General features: G+C 40.1%; 1 protein-coding gene across 1 annotated transcript in view; it reads left to right on the forward strand.

Moving 5' to 3' along the window:
* Window positions 1-17,578, forward strand: part of IL16 (interleukin 16) — a 167,970-nt gene that overhangs the window by 48,237 nt on the left and 102,155 nt on the right. Inside the window, exon 2 of the mRNA XM_069098690.1 lies at window positions 6,818-7,230. Coding sequence (XP_068954791.1) covers window positions 6,818-7,230 — 413 coding nt within the window. The remainder of the gene's footprint in view (window positions 1-6,817; window positions 7,231-17,578) is intronic.

Raw genomic sequence — 17,578 nt, forward strand, 5'->3', positions numbered from 1 at the left:
TTGTCTCATTTGAGCCTCACAATGACCCTGTGAGGTAGGTGCTATTATTATCACCATTTTATAGATGAGGAAACCAAGGCAGGCAGAAATAAGTGACCTGCCCAGGGCCATATAGCTAGTAAGTTTCTAAGGTTGGATTTGAACTTAGTTTTTTCTGACTCTAGGCCCAGCTCTCTATCCACTGAGCCATCTAGCTGCCTGTCACTGAAGGGATGAAATGAAAAATGAAAACAATTCTTGACTTCAATGCCTTTATATTTTACTATACAAAGAATAGAACTAACAAGCAAGCATGAAATATCAAGTTCATAGAATTGTTAGTTCACTAACCTCAGAATGCAGTAGAAATTTATGAAATACCTACTAGATACAAAGTACTTCCCTAGGTGCTGTACTATAAAGCAAAAAGTAAATAATACCTGTCCTTAAGGAACTCATTTCTATGTAAATGATATGCATAGAGTCTAGGTATTGGGAAGGTGGTTACTTTTTGTAACAAATAAATTTGAGGAGGGAGACTGCATTAATAACAACCGGAGGAGATCAGGGAAGGCTTTGCTTAGCAAGTAGTACCTTGGTCCATCCTCAGAGGGATTTAGGATTCTAAAAGGATTGAGGAGAAAGCATATACTTATAAGAGTTTTTTTCTTAACCCAAGTTTAGAACTTTATATTTGTTCCTATTAAATTATTATTGAAATTTGGGTTAGCTCATTCAACAAGTTCTGGATCTATCTATCCATCCTATGGTCTGTTCCACATCCATCCATTTTGTCAGCAAGGCTTATATGAATGGCTTTGTCATATGATTATGTATATGTTGGCACCCCCTTTAGAATGTAAGCTTCAAGAGGGCAGGCACTATGTTTTTCTTTCTCTTTATACCCTCAGCATACTATCTGACACATACCAGGTGATTAATGCATGCTTGTTGATTGATTGATTTACTGAATGAATGAGTGAATGAATGACTTGAAAAGGCATTTGTTAAGCACTTAATGTACCATCACTATTCTAAGGACCAAAGATATAAATAGAAAAGCAAGACAGATCTCGCTCTTGGGGAGATCATGTTCTAATGGGGCAGAAAAAACATATAGGTTTCAGCTTCCGATCCTTTGGAAAGGCCCAGTGTTCTTTAACAATGCAGCAGCAAATTCGATTGCAATACATCTTCCTTAAGTCATTTCTGTCGATAAAATCATATTCATTTCTAAGGCTGGGAACAGGGTGGATAATCTTTTTATTTTTTTTTGGAGGGGGTAAGACAGGGCAATTGGGGTTAAGTGACTTGCCCAAGGTCACACGGCTAGTAAGTGTTAAGTGTCTGAGGCCTTATTTGAACTCAGGTCCTCCTGACTCCAGGGCCAGTGCTCTAGTCACTGCACCACCTCGCTGCCCCAGGGTTGATAATGTATGAAGTCTACCTCTTCTCAGACTTCTGTGCTGTTTCCACCTTGGTCTGAGGGGAGGCCATGGTGAAAGCAGTGATAGTGGTGGTTTGACCTGCCTGAAACCTGTCTCTCCCTAGGATACCCTACTGATTCAGGTGGGCTGGCTTGTCTACCCCACTGGTAACAAGTGAAATATGAGAACTCAAGGTGTATTGCATTTCCCTGATCTACAATTTCTGACATTTTCTCTGTCAAAAGTATAGTTTGGCATCACCTATTCTGAAAGAAATCATGCTGGCTATTAGTGATCACCATGTTCACAAATTGTCTAATAAAATATTTTTAGGATTCTGTAGGAATATAAGTCAAGCTGTAGACTCTACCCTGTTGCATTTTAAAAGAAATTGGGGCATTTTTCTTCTTCTGTCATGCTATACTTGCCTTGTTCTTCTTGATCATTCAAATGCCTGTCTCATAGTCTCCTGATGGTCATGATTTGACCTGGTATTTCTTCCGGATGTCCTGAGCTGCCTTTATCTGCCATTCCTGGCGTTTGCTTTTCCCATCTATGGTCCACTGTTGGTCTCTTCCATTACTAGCTGAATTAGCACTCTTTGTGACATGTTTGGCATTTTCTGAGCACCCTGGAATCAGCTAATCTTCTGTCATCCAATGCTATCTGGGCAACTTTGCCAGCTGTTTCTACTTTCCTGTAACATGCAAAACCATGTGCTTCTCCTGTTCTCCTGTTCAGTTTCTGTGTCCCTGAGAGCCTGGTTTTGTGGCTTTTAGCCCACCACTAGGATGCCACAATTGAATCAAGAAATAAAGAAAATCTCATGGAACTTGGGCTGGGAGTCAGCTCTGAGTGGTGATCTCTTTCCTTGTGAGGCCTTTATGGTGTCTTCAGTGATTCATCTTGACCCTGGTCTCTCCTAGAGGCTTTTGGTTATCATGTTCCTTTGTTTATTCCTCCTAGGAGTCAGTGTGGGCCCTAGCTCCAGGGACAATCAGTTATAACCTAGGAACGCTCAAGATCAAGTCCACAAATTACCTACCATATCTCAAGGCATTCTCCAGAAGAGACTCCTGGGACAGTATATGTTCTCAGGAAGTTTTCCCGCATGGTTACTAACTACCAAGCCAATGGGGAAAGGATTTACTTTATATCCTGTTTTTCACTGGGATTAATTGAGGCTCACAAGACTAACTTTCCTAGGCCTGAAAAGCATCCTGCCTGGATCCACTTCTCCAGCTTTTGGTTAACTTTAGGTTTTAAGCTCTTTGTTCAAATCATATTCTTTGACATTTATTTTCATGGAGGCATTTGCTGTGAGTGCCCAACATCTTGAACCCTAATTACAAAGAAGGAAGAAAATACTACCACAGCCAGTAAAACTCTAAATCAGCAATGAACAGGTGTGTCCCAACTGTACATAAAACAAATGATACCTTCATTCTCCTGTCCTGCCTTAGGGTAGCACCACGTTTATAGGAACACTGCAGAGTCAAGCAACCTAGGGGGAAGAGCTCTTAGTTCACTTCTGTCTACTGTGTATGTGTCTTGAGTATAGCCTTATGTGTAACTAATGGCTCCTTCATTAGAATATAAGCTCCCTGAAGCCAAGTTTTCCCTTCTGCTTTTCCTTGTCTTCCCAATGCTTAGCACAGTGTTCTATTATAGCAAGAGCTTAATTAATGCTTGCTGTTTGATTGATCTAGTTTCATTTTACATGTGGCTAATTAGGGGTCTTGAGAGTTTATGTAATTTGCCCATAGTCCCTGGGGCAGTTAGAGGCTAGGTTGAGCCTGGAACCAAACCCAGACCTTCTGACTTCAGATGCATCCCTCAGACCATACTGCACCACAGAGTCTCCCTAGAATCACGAGGGATCTTTCATCTTTATAAGCTGCTTTTCTATGGGTTGGAGTTCTTCCTTTCAGATCAAGCAGATAAAATAACATACTGTCTTAAGCTGCAGAGAAGAAAATAACTTTCCTCCTCTTCCTCCTCTTTCTCCTCTTTCTCCTGTCCACTCTTGTCTCCTAATTCCCTTCAGCAGTATGGCTAATAACTGCGGACCCCTGGAGAGTCTTGGCTGCTGCTGCTGCCGCAGCCCTCCTGTTAGCTCTGCAGTAGGCAGGCAGAGAAAGACTTTTCTTCATGCTATAAAGCAGTGTGGAAAAAATCTGTTTAGGAATCTCTTAGAGAAAATAGAGAGCCCTGTGGTAAATGTTCCTAGAGTGCAGTGCTCTCTGGTTTTACCCCCTAGTCACCCCCTCCCTTTAGCATTTGCCTACTGGGGCTACAAAGTCCGGAGAGCAAGAGAAGAATAGGTCTCCCCTCCTTAAAGCATCACCCTGTCTTCCCCAACCCATTCGCACTAAGGCTGGGCTCCACTGCTTTATTACTTCCTGCTCTCCCTGTTACAGAACAGGAAGAATTAAGTTCAGTGTTTTGTTTTTATAAATGCCTCTTTGCAAGCTAACTTCTATGTAAGCATGCCTTAGGAGAATGAGCCCTAGCTAGCGTTGGCATCTGAAAACCTTGGCTTCCTGTCCAGGCTCCACAGCTAGTTAGCAGTGGGATTTTTGTGTAAACCATTTCATTTATTTGAGTCTCATTTGCCCCATCCTATACTAGGCATGTTAAAAATATGGTCTCCTTTGATCCTCACAACAATCCTGTGATGCTGGTGCTATTATTATCTTCATTTTATAATTGAGGAAACTGAGACAGAGGTTAAATGATTTGCCCAGGGTCATGCAGCTAATAAGTGTCTAAAGATGGATTTGAACTCAGTTCTTCCTGACTCCAGGTCCAGCATCCTATCCACAGAATCACCTAACTGCCTAAGGTTAAGATATACTCACCAACTTCCCTTACCAGCCCAAATATTTACAAGGTTCATCTAGGGAACAATTTTTTATTTCGTTCAACAAACAGTTATCAAATTACTAGGTACCAGGACTTATTATTCCAGGTGCTGGGGATATAAAGCCCAAAGTCAAACAATCCTTCATTCAGGAGCTTACACTTTTCTTGAGGTTGGGGAGGGGGAGAATGACATGTACACAAGTAAATAAATACATTTGCTTTCTTTTTTATTTTTAAAGATGATGATCATTTCCCACTATATCCCTTATAATTAGACCCTCCCTTATGACAAGGGGAAAATAGTTGAACAGAAACAGCCTAGAGAGAGTGATGGTGTCTGGCAGTATAGGTAACATTCTGCCACCACAATCTGCCACTTCCTCACCAAGAGGAGGTAAATGCATTTTATTCTCTCAGATCCATGACCAATATTGGTAAATGGCAAATAATCAGAGGTCATTTTCTTTTTTTGTCCAACAATAACAGTTCATGAATATTATTGTGTTAGAAATGTGATTTTTATTTTGTGGCTTGGTCTCAGATCAGATGTTTCTTTAGAAAAAGCTGCAGTGATTCTCCCCTGTCATCCTTTCCCCCATTTAAGTAAATTAAACTGAATTTCCTCAATAAAATAAAATTCCATTCAATTCATTCCAACACATATTCACTAAGCACCTACCATGTGCATAGCACTGTCTACCTAAGTCCCAAACATACAAAGACAAAAAAAATGAAGAAATCCCTGTCCTCAAGGAGCTTACATTCTACTGGGGCAGGAAAGAGGGAGAAGGACATGATATGCATGAAAAGAAATAAATACAAAGTATGTGAAAAGCAGTTTTAAAAGAGAAAGTGCTATTAACTAGAGGAATAAGGAAATTTGATCTTTTGCCGCCCACCTACTTAGATCAGTGGTCTATAACCTTTTTTTGACTACACATCCTTATCAGTAAAAACCAAACAAACCCTTGTGGGTATTCTGGGGTACAGGTTGGGGTTGTGTATTTGCATATAACTAAATTGGGATTAGCTTGTAACTAAGGATGTGTTGATAAATATTTAACAACCAGTTTTCAGATATGCACACATCATATATATATATATATATACATATATATATACACACATATGTATGTATTTGTTTTTAAAACATATTTAAAATTTAAACTATTAACATTTTTCCCCATAATCTAGTTCTGGAAATCAACAATAGATCAAGCTCTAATTTGTAGGATTTGTGGATTTTTGAGGTATAAATACACACTATGAAAATTTAACAATTAGCTCCTACATGTTGTTTTCAACCCACCTCTGGTTATAACTGCTCTGAGGAGCATGGCATAGGGAAGGAAAAATTGGGTGTTTTCAGTGTACACAGAAAACAGAGGAGTAGAAATGGGGATATTGTTTTGTAATCAGAAAATGGTAGGTATAAGTATGTTGAATGTGGTGGGGATGATGAGATCAGTCTTTCCCTGCTGTGGTTGATCACACCCCACTTAGGGGTGTCAAGTCACAGAGCTCTTGAGGGTATAAATTCAGGAGATATGAATTTAAATCCTGGATTCTGCCATTCAACCTTCCTGGGCATCAGTTTCCCAAAATGTAAAATGAGGTAGTTTGACTAGATGTCTTTAAGATTGCTTGTTCTATCTTTAAAATTCTGATTCTTGGTCTTCTGAATTACTAATTACATCACCTTGGGCAAAGGCTTTCTGGGTTTGTTTCCTTATTAAAAAAACAAATAAATAAATAAAATCAGTGAACTAGATTTGTGAGAATATTAGAATTGTAAGGGCCTTTGACTATCATATAGACCAGGTTTTTTTTTTTTTTACCATGTTTGTTTCATGAACCCCTCTGGCAATTTGGTGAAGCCTATGGACTCCTCAGAATGTTTTTAAGTGTGTAAACTAAAATACATAGGATTACATTGGAAACCAATTATATTGAAATAAAGATGTATTTTTTCCTATTAAAATTCACGTATCCCTTGAAATCTCTCCAACGACCCCTTAGGGGTCCATGGACCTCCGGTTGAGCATCTTTGATCCAGTTCAATCACCTAATTTTATAGATGAGGAAACTGGGCCCCAGAGAGGTAGACTGCCTTGCCTTATATCACAGAACCAAGTATCAAACCCAGGACCAGAATTCAGACCTCCCAAGTTTGATTACAGGGTTCCGTCACTATGCCCCCAACAAGTTCTAGTATTTAATGATTCAGGAATATGATTCTATGCCATCTTGTCCATTGGGGGCTTAATCATACTGTGTCTGTGAGCCAGAAGGTATGGTAACACCCAGAGACATTTGTTCAGATGTCCCAGTCAGCCCAAAATAGCAGCAAGGAAGGATACAGGGGTTGGTTAGGGAGCTCAGAGTCCAGAACTAGAGTGAAAGGGAGCAGTTTAAGTCATGAGGCACCATGTGGCTGCTGCTGTCCAGGAGAGGCTATGTTTATTTGGTTTGCTCAGGATTTTCCAATGATTGTGTTAGTTAGTAGCAACTAACCACTCCTTTTTTCTTCTTCCTTTTTCTTCCAGGACCTTATGAGGCTTCTGAAAAACCCAATCAAGCAGTCTCCTCGTCTGTGCCAAATCAGTGGGAGCAGCAAAGGAAAAGGGGCAGCATCACTTCCTCGCTGAAGATGGAACAGCAGAGCAGTGCTGGGAAGAGCAGGAAATCCAAAAAGTTTCGTTCCATTTCCCGGTCCCTGATTCTCTGCCATGCCAGGAGCAGTGATGATGGATCGAGTCCTGATGAGAAATCCACCGACCCCTTTGAGATAGCTGCAGACTACGCCCATGAGGGAGCTTTCCACTGCTCTGGGCAACTGGCAGACACATCAGAAGCAGAGCCAGCCATTCCTGATCTAACTCTGGGCTCCAAGGCTGTACAGCTCCACACACCAATGAATGACCGTGGCAAGAACCCCAGGCGAAAATGCTTTATGAAGGTATGTCCAGTGCCTGTCAGACCCAACAAAACATCACTAAGATTTCTGAGCTTTAAAACCTCTGGGCTAGTTTCTTTAAAAAACAATCAGGGATCCAGATGTTCTCTCTGAAAGAAAAAAATACATTTATTTTATGGATGAACGTAAGAGGGACTAATATATATATTAGGTGGTTTAGAAACCAGAGTCTTAACTTCTGGGTTAGTTTCTTAAAAAAAAATCAGGGATCCAGATGTTCTCTCTGAAAAAAATACATTTTAAATGGATGAACATAATAGGGATTAATATTTATTAGGTGGACTAGAGATCAGGGACTTACCCTGCTTAACTCCAGAGGGGAAACTCTGACCAATGAATAGAAGTTATAGGGCTGCAGAATTAGGCTCAATATAGGAAGGAATTTTAGGACAATTGTCCTATGGCATAATGAACTGCTTATGAGGGAGTAAGTTTCCTGCCACTCCAGGGATATGAGCAATGACTGGATGATGGACTATAGGGGATGTTGTGCTTTGTCCATCTGATAAAGACCTGAACTGGGTGACCTTGCCGAACCTCAGGGTTTGAAGGGTCCTCAGAGATCACCTAGTCCAACCTATATTCAAACAGGAAACTTCTCAGTCATATCCCTTCATCCATCCTCTACTTGCATACTTCCAGTGAAGTGGAGTGTACTTCCTCCATATTCCACTTTTGGGCAGCTCTAATTATTAGGAAGTTTTTCCTCTCATCATACCCAAGTCTGTCTCTGTGGAGCCAAGTAATACACATCTAATCCCTGTTCCTCAGGACAACCCTTCATATTTGGAGGGAGCCTCTATAGTCCTTTCCAGGTCTAGGAATCTATGATTGATTACAGCAATGAACAGTATTATTATTTAATTAAGATCCTTGTTTAACACTGTTGGCTGGCTGATGGCTTCAAGGAAACACTCTGTCTTGATAGCCTTGACACTATAAGAGTCATGATCCAATCTGGATCCTTGCTGGACAGGAATCATTTTAATTTTCTCTTTGTGTCTCCAGCACCAAGAAAAGTGTCTGGCACACAGTAGGTGCTCAATATATTTTTGTGGAATTAAATATTGTTGAATTCATTAGTATTGTTGTAGAATTGCTGGAGAGATGCAATATAGATTTTAATTTATAAATAGTACTTATAAATTTAAATAAAGCCCATAACCCAGTGGATAGAGCACCTGCCCTGGAGTCAAAAGGACCTGCGTTCAAATTTAGTCTTAAACATTTACTAATTGTGTGACCCTAGGCAAGTCACTTAGCCCAAATTGCCTCCAAATTTTTTAATAAAAGAAATATTTACTGACTGTTGATTTGATGGCAATATTACTGATGATAGCTAACTTTCCTTCTTGCCATTTCTCTTGGAAAACATTGAAAGCTTGATGAAAAAAACTGAAGAGGTTTTTTTTTTTGCTTTGTTTTTTCTGACTGAGAGCAGAAAATAATAGTGGTCTAGTGAAGAGAAAATAGTCTCGAAGTTAGGAAGGCCTGGGTTCATTCAATGCCTGCCTCTACTATATACTGGTTGTAGTGGAAGGTCACTTAGCCTCCACTCTCTACCCCTCCAGCACTTCTTACACTGTGGATCCCTAATGAGGTAATTCTCTGAGACTAGAAGTTGCAAAGAAGATGCTGATCTACATTGATAGGGCGAGTCTCTTCACTTGGTATTTCCTTATAATAATGAAACCACAGGTCTTTTCCCTCCCTTCTGCCTGATCTTATTTGTTAAAGAAAGGTTTCAGGGGCAGCTAGATGGTACAGTGAATAGAGTACCAGTCCTGAAGTCAGGGGGACCTGAATTCTAAATCCAGCCTCAGACACTTGACACTTAAGTATCTGTGTGACCTTGGGCAAGTCACTTAACCCCAATTGCCTTTCCTTCCCCCCTCCAAAAAAAAGTTTCATAATTATAAGCTACCTATATGACTATAGACAATTCATGTAACATAGTGCTGCCTCAGTTTTCTAATCTGTAAAATGAGTAGCTTTGATTATAGCATTTCAAAAGTCATTTTGAGATCTAAATTTCTATAAAATTCTACAAGGTTAGAACTGGAAGAAATTGTAAAACTCATTTATTATTATTCCTATTAGACTTCTTCCTTTCATGCTCTACCCATCTCCTTGCACTCACAGACATCTGGATCTCTCCTGAAGACACTCCATCCCTTGATGCTCTCTCCAGTATTTTAATGTATCTTTTCTCATGGCTCTTTGGTACATTGGGACAGAAGGAGCTGTAGAAATATTTCTTGTTTGTCACTGATCCTTTCAGATTCTCCGCACAACACTTTCACTCTCTAGGCTCTCCTTCTTTGACTTTTAGCTCATTTGGATCCTAGTAGCTGTTCCCTATCTGTATCCCAGGGTATTTTCCCTCCTGTCTTGGGGAGTTCACAGTCCTTCCTTCTACCTCCCTGTAATATAATTAAATGCCATTACTATCACACTCCCTTACATGTTGATATCTCCTCAACAACTCTTGCCTCCCAGTTTAACCTCTTCAGTTCTTAGAATCTATACTATCACTCCATGGCAATCAGAGTCAGGGATGGTCATGTACTCAATATCCTCCTCACCCACAAGTGGTTCACCTCCATAGTCCATAATATGAAAGTCTGTACATCTCAACATGATGTCCTGTTCTGACAGCTTTTTCTGTCTCACACTTCCTAAACACAGTCTCTGTCCTCACCACAGCCTCCAAGACTTGATTCCTCCCTGACTTGTCCCAGGCCATCATCTCTGATATGGTCTTATTTTCCTCTTTCAAACTCTTGACCCTTTAGTTAAATCTGTTCAAGTTCACACTGTCAGTTCTTGAGTTCCTTGCTCCCTTGACATGCTGAATCATCTTTTTCCAGACATCCCTCCCTCCTCTCCCTCCTCTCCATATCTTACTCAGATTACTCTCATCATCTACCTTCTCCTCTCTGGCTATAATGCTCCTGGAAGAAGGCACACAATCATATTGGCTAGATCGACTGCCAGCTTGTTATACAAGCACAGTTTTGATACACGAATCATTTTGAATTGGTATCTTGATTGATTCCTCACAGTTGCTGTTTTGAAACTTCTCTTCTGGCCAGTTATCTATATTACCACCGCTCCCCTCTCTCAGCAGAGGCCTTGGACTCATACTTCAATGAAAAGGTCAAAGCCATCTATAGTGAGCCTCTTTCTCTCCCTAACTTCCCATTTCTATTAACCTCCAAATCATCCCCATCTTCTACACCATTGCTCCAGGTTCAGAGGGTGAGGTGACCCTTCTTGCCAAAATAAAACCCTCTATTTATGCCTCTGATCTCATGCCTTACCATCTCCTCAGTCAGCTTTTCCCTTCAGTCATTTCCCTTCTCTCTTTACTTTTTAACCTGCCTAGCTCCTTCCCTATTTCCTACAAGGATGTTAAGATTCCTCCTAACTTTTACAAACCTTCACTTGATTCTATTATCCTCATATTATCATAATATAGGTTTCCTCCTTTCCACAACGAAATTCTGGGACTGGGGTGGGTCGGGAGAACTTCCTTTACTCATTTTTTCACTCTTTTGGGGCTCTCATTCATTTTTCAACCCACTACAATATGACTTTCATTTCTACCGACAGACTGAAACTGTTCCCTGAAAGTCAGCAGTGATCTCTTTTACTTAATGTCTTGAGTTTAATGTCTTAAACTCAACACGTCCAAAACTGGTCTTATTCTTCCTCCTCCCCACCCTAAACCATTTATTTGTCTAACTTCCCTATTACTGTTGAAAGTACCACTATCTTTTGAATGACCAAGGCTCGAAACCTAGGTGTCATCCTTGACTACTCACTCTCACCCCCACCTCCCTATATCCAATCTTTTCTCAAGGCCTATTTTATCTTTGCAACTTCTCTTGCATATGCCCCCTTCTCTCCTCTGACTCTGCTACCATTCTGTTACAGGACCATATCTCATCAAGCCTGGACTATTGCAATAGCCTCTTGGTTGATCTCCATCATAAGCCACTTCTATTCAGGCATCAAAACAATTATACTAAAGTGAGGGTCTACTCATGTCAATTTCTCATCCCCATTCAATAATTTCCCTAGTGGCTCCCTCTCACCGTCAAGATCAAACATAAAATTCTCAATACTCTTTATAACCTGCCTTCCAACATCCTCCCCTTCTTCCTCTCTCCATTGTCCCAACTCTTTCCTTACTCCCAACCACCAGTGACACTGGGTTCCTTGCTACTCCTTATCTAAGGCACTTCCTCTCCCATCTCTATACATTTCCACTGGCTTTCCCCCAAACAAGTCTTGCTTTTTGTCTTCACCTCTGCCTCCTAGTTTCCTTGGCTTTGATTCCTAAAGGAGAAAGCCCATCTTCTACAGGAAGTCTTCCAGGATCCCTCTTAATTCTAGTACCTTTCTTCTATTGATTATCGCCAGTTTATCCTGTCTACTATATCTTGTTTGTATATAGTTATTTGCATGTTGTCTTCCCCATTAGACTGACATCGTTTTAACCTTTATTTGTATTTCACAGTGCCTGGCACATAGTAGATACTGAAGAAATGTTTATTGACTAAGTGACAAATTTTATTGCTAACTCCAATGATCTTTTTTCAGTCTTTATCCTCCTCGACTTCTGTGCAGCATTTCACCCTATGGACCACCCCATCCTTCTCTACACATTCTTCTTCAATTGAACATTAATGACATTGTTCTGCGGTTATCTTCTTCCCTTCCAAATGCAATTTTCGCCATCTCCTTTTCATATTCATCATTCATGTCCTGCTACCATGGTGTATGAAGATACACCATGGCTCTGTCCAGGACCTACTCTTCTTCATCCTCATTATTAAGACTTCTTAATCTTTTCTTGTGTATCATGGATCCAGGGGGATGATTAAATTTTCAATGTGTGCATTTATACCTTGGAAATGAGCAAACAATATAAATCAGGAGTTAGTTTATTTTATTGACTGTCTATGTATAAAGTAATAAAGCAAATCTGAATAAGGTAGGCCAAGATTAAAAGCATGTCTTATGTTTTTGGAAAGTAGGTTGTTAAACATTTATCAACATTTCACTGCATGAAGCCCTTTGGCAATCTGGCAAAGCCTATAGACCCCCTTAGAGTAATGTTTGATGCTTATATTAATAATTGAAAGAAATGCTAAATTTCATTTCAAGTTTATTTCTAGTTGATTTATTAATTAAAAGTTGAAATCTTTTTGATTTAGAGTTGCAATGGATAATTTATATTTCCTGAGTAAATGCCAACTCACAATGGAGAAGGTTTTCTGGGTGGCCTAGGAAAGTAAACTTGTATTAAATTAAAAAATTTCCAAAGAAAAATCTCCAAGAGGGAGTGAAGTTTTAGGGGGATAGTGAAGGGAATTGAAGTCAGAGACCAGAAATCAAATCTTGACCCTTAATAGTTGACTGATTTGGATGGGTCACAACCTTCAGATGTCTTAGGAAGAAGAGGTCTGTTTCTTCTTTATTTGGAATTTCTCCATAGATAAACCTATAAACTACATACCTTAAAATTGAAACTCTCATTTATACTTAGAGAAAGGGGAGCTTGAATAACAAAATCCATATGTAATTCTTCAAGTTTCCTATTTGTCAATAGTTTCAACTTCTTTCCTCCCTGGATTTTTCCTTAGAACTTCTAGTAAGTGTTAACAACATTAATTAGTTTGAATTTCATCTAAATGTGTGAATTAACTTCAGTTCTTCCGTTGCAACAGCAAATCAAGGATCCCCTTAATTTTCAATTTTTTAATGAGTCAACTACATATCTTTTAAAACTTTAGTGAATTAATTTCTCAAAGGGTTAAAATTTAAGAATATTTTTGTCTTTTAGTAGTACTTGACTGGAGTTAATATTTGTGTCTCTGGACAACTCAGTCCCATCCTTCTGAGTCCATTCATTAAACAAATATTGAAGGACAGTTTTACTCATCCAAGCCATCCATTCATTCATGACTTTGCACCGGTAATTCTGCCTTTCTGGGTTAAGATATAAATGCCTTCCCTTTACTAACAATATTTTAACAGCACCAACTTCATAACCACCTCAGCTGGTCAGCTTTGATGGCACTAAAAAGAAACGTTTTTACTGTTCACTCTTGTCAGCAGTAGATTTACTAGTTTCTTAGAATTAAAATGTCTTTTATCACTTTCTAAGGGAGTAAACTCTGTCCCCTGCTCTCTGGTGGACGTATCTGATGGCAAGGTCAAAAGTGAGTAGAAAGAAGGAGGCAGAGATTGTACTTCTGAAGACGAGTGGAATGAAGTAAGCGCCCAGTAAGGTCAGTAGCAGCCACTCAGGAGATACTCTATACTTGGATATTCTTAGAATGAAAGTGGCAGCCTAGAAGGAAGGTTTTTATTACCCAGAATATCTAGGATTCATTGATGTGATCTACAAAAGGTTCTTTAAAGTAAACAGGCATTAGCTGGGTTTAAAGAGTCTGCCTGATTAAAACAAGACCCAACTATGTAAGGAAAACTCTTTTCACTCTTACCAGTCAGATACATAGGAGAGAGGCAGATAGCTACTACCCACATATTGTGATTTGAGGAGTAGAGTCTTATGACCAAAATAGATCCTCCCCACCAACTTCAGTGAATTAGGCAATTCCCCAAGAAAGTCACTCTTTGGGGTTTTGTTTCTAGGAGTCCTCTGTTAAAATGCCAACATTCCTGGAGGGATAGGACATTAAGCTATTATGAGCTATCAACACCTTATCTTTGGATTCCTTGATAGAGTGTTTGTGGATCACATAGTCCAAGGGAGTAAAACACAGAGAGAAGAACAAGTCTCAAGGAAAGGGGTAGGTGTACAGCAAGGACAGCGTTGAAGGGGGAGGTGGGAGGGTATCAAAGACAAACTTCAATAGTTTTTTCATGGCTTGGCCTGGTCCTACTTTAAACATACTTTGCAACAATCTGCTCTTTTATTTGGTGGTGGTGAATGAGGCTCAATATTGGCATCATGGGATTATATGAAAGTTAAAGTAAAAAATTTGAAATAATCTGTGAAGGAACTTGAAGGGGCTGACAATGAAAAAAGTCAGCAACCAGAACAATGAAGCCCTTTATTCAAATGCAGCCTGATTTTCCTGTGACTTGCATATGCCCACAGATGCACTATGGGATTGGGAGAATATGGCTGGTTATTTGATACTGGAAATGACAGTCATAAATGTAGGGCCTCTGCCCACTGGGCATAATGGGCTCCGTCTGGTAGAGGGTAGGATCATTGTGTGGGTGGAAATTCCTTTTCAAACCCACCTGATTTTGAAGTCATAGTTTGGCACGAAAGTTATTAGATGTAGTAATCCAACTTCTTTCCATTTATTGGGGCGGGGGCAGCCAGAGTGCCAGCTAGGGTACCAGAGCCCTCAGTGTCATAAAGGTTTTGTTAGAGCCAGTTTTAATCACCTCTTATAGACCACAACAGATTTAACAGAAACACAGACTTCTTTTCCCTTTTCAAAATGTCAGTCAAGTCACTCTCATATGCTTAATTAACTGACTCACTACCTTCTTGCTGCCAGCACAAAACACCAGTTTATTCCATTTCAAGTCCAGTGTACATGCACGGTGAGCCTCAGGATGAGGAGACATAGGATTCACTGTCCTCCAGTGGTGTCATAGTTACTCACCTTTCAAAATAACATCTGGACTGAGAAATTTGGAGATTTCTCTCTCCCTCTCCCTCTCCCTCTTCTCTCTCCCTCTCCCTCTCCCTCTCCCTCTCCCTCTCCCTGTTTCTCTCTCTGTTTTTTTGTCTCTGTCTCTCTCTGTCTCTCTCCCTCTGTCTCTCTTTCTCCTTCTGTCTTGTCTCTCTGTTTCTGTCTTTGTCTGTCTGTCTCTCCTATAAATGCCTAATAAGAAAATTAAGGGAATTATGGAATCAGCCAAGATAAAACCATTCTACTATGCCATATATTTGGCAGGACCCAAAAGGATTAAATCATTACTCCCATTACATGCTGGATTGGTAGATGGAAATACACTTTGGATCCAAATTAAGCACTGACCTAGCAGTCAGCACCTCTAAAGATCAGAGAATCACTGAAGTTAATTCCCTAAAGTCAACAGGAAAACCAAAACAAACATATATAGGCTTTTTGGGAGGGAAAATGGATGGGCCGTCTTGTGCCATGGAACACTTTAGGGGAGAAGCGGAATAGGTGAAGAAGCACTGTGAGGAGACATGAGCCGTCTGGTAGAATGGTAGGGAGGCAGCACTGTGAGGTTAAAGGTGGAGAGGAGAGGTCCCCAGGAAGCAGAAATTCAAACCTCAAAATATTTCAAGCTGTATCAACACAGGGAAATTTTATTCTTAGGTTTTCAACTTGGAATTGACTCCATACTCACATCCTTCCCCTCCACCCACCCACCTTTTTTTTTTTTCTGAACCTCTGATTATATCTACATAAGGAACTTCCAATGTGGAAACTCCACCTACTAATATAGATCCATAACTGCTAGTTATACTTAGAGAGTTTCCTGAGACACTGAGACATTATGTGCTTTGCCTGGGGGCAGGGTGAGGTGGGGGAGTATACAATTAGCATGTGTCAGATGCAAGACTTGAACCCAGACCAGAGTCTATGTACTACGAATCCTGGCCTCTTTGGATTCTTAAAATGTTCTATGGAACTAGAGGGATTGTTCCAATTGTTTGCCACTTGAGTCACCTTGAAATAAAAAGTGAATTCTATAACCTTGGCACATTAAAAAGGAGACAGAATCTAATGGAAGGCCGTTGAATCAGAGAAGATGATTTCACCTTGTCATGGTATTCTAATACTTATAAAGCATTTATCTCATGACCCTGTGAGGGAGTTACATTTATGTGTTACTATACCTATTTTACAGATGAGAAAATGGAGGCTCAGAGATGTAAAGTTACTCTCCCAAAGTTACATCATAACTAATAAATCACAGAGCTGAGACTCAAACCTGGGTCTTCTAACTTTAAATCTATTATTCTATTGTACCACGGTCTCTCAAATAAAATTTTTTAATCCATTGGATTTTAGATATTATTTTTTATTCATGATACCTGCTATAGGTGATAGGGAATCAGACATAATAGTCTTACCACACATTCATGACCAAAACCACAACTATTACTCTACGTAGGTAGGATCGAGTGCTTTTGAGGCAGTTAGGTAACATTGGATAGAACATTTTGGGCCTGGAGTCTAGGAGACCTGAGTTCAAATCTGCCCTCTGACAATTACTACCTATGTGACCCTAAGCCAGTCACTTGACCTCTGTTTGCCTCAGTTTCCTCAATGGTCTAAAGGGGATAATAACAACACCTGCCTTGTGGAGTTGTTGTGAGGATCAAATGAGATACCATTTGTAAACTGCTTAGCACAGTGTCTGGAACATAGTGGGCACTATAAAAATGCCCATTCCCTTCACCTTTTAGCCCTAACTTATTTACTTGTGTACGGCTGAGGCATATCCAATTCTTTGGAATCCCGTGGACCATACCATCCATGTGGGTTTTTTTTTTTTTTGGCACAGATACTGAAGTGGTTTACCATTTCCTTCTCCGGTGGATTAAGGCAAGCAGAGGTTAAGTGACTTGTCCAGAGTTACACAGCTACTAAGTGTCTGAGACTGAATGTGGACTCAAATCTTCCTGATTCCAGGCCCAGCACTCCATCCACTAAGCCATCTTTCTAATTCCCTTGTATAGGCATGTTCTTTATTTTACTTCAATGTCCTGGACTCAAAATTAATTTCATCCTTTAACATAACAAATAGATTAATCGTAAATCTTCTTTAGCAGAAGATCTGGTCCTAGGTCAAGTTTAAAAATAGTAGTGCCCTTCCCCCTCCTGTTTTGTGCTCTCTCCTGTTTCTCGGTGCCCTCTATACCTTTAGCCTTGCAGTGCTTCCCTTTTCCTCTCTGCCCAAAATTCCTTACAGTGGCTCCCCACTTAGACTTGTCCTTCTCAAAAATGCTCCATGGCACAAAGGTACTCAACCACTTTCCTTCCCAATGAAAACTACTGCTTTCTCAGTGCAACTGATCATAGCTGGAGGTGGTGGGGATAAAACTAATTCACAAAAAAGATGAAAAAACTTCCCTGCTCAACCTTCATGGTTCTCCAATGACTCTTCAAATCATGGTTTATCAGGCCTAGAAGGAACCTTCTTGTTGTTGTTCAGTTGTGTCTGACTCTTCATCACCTGGCGTGGGGTTTTCTTGGCAAAAATACAGGAGTGGTTTTGCCATTTCCTTCTCCAGCTCCTTTTACAGATGAAGATCCTGAGACAAACAGGGTTAAGTGGCTTTCCATGGTTC

The sequence above is a fragment of the Petaurus breviceps genome, unplaced genomic scaffold, assembly GCF_028583685.1.
Source record: "Petaurus breviceps papuanus isolate PSGF00001 unplaced genomic scaffold, PetGlider_PUasm1.0 37, whole genome shotgun sequence".
NCBI lineage: Eukaryota > Metazoa > Chordata > Mammalia > Diprotodontia > Petauridae > Petaurus > Petaurus breviceps.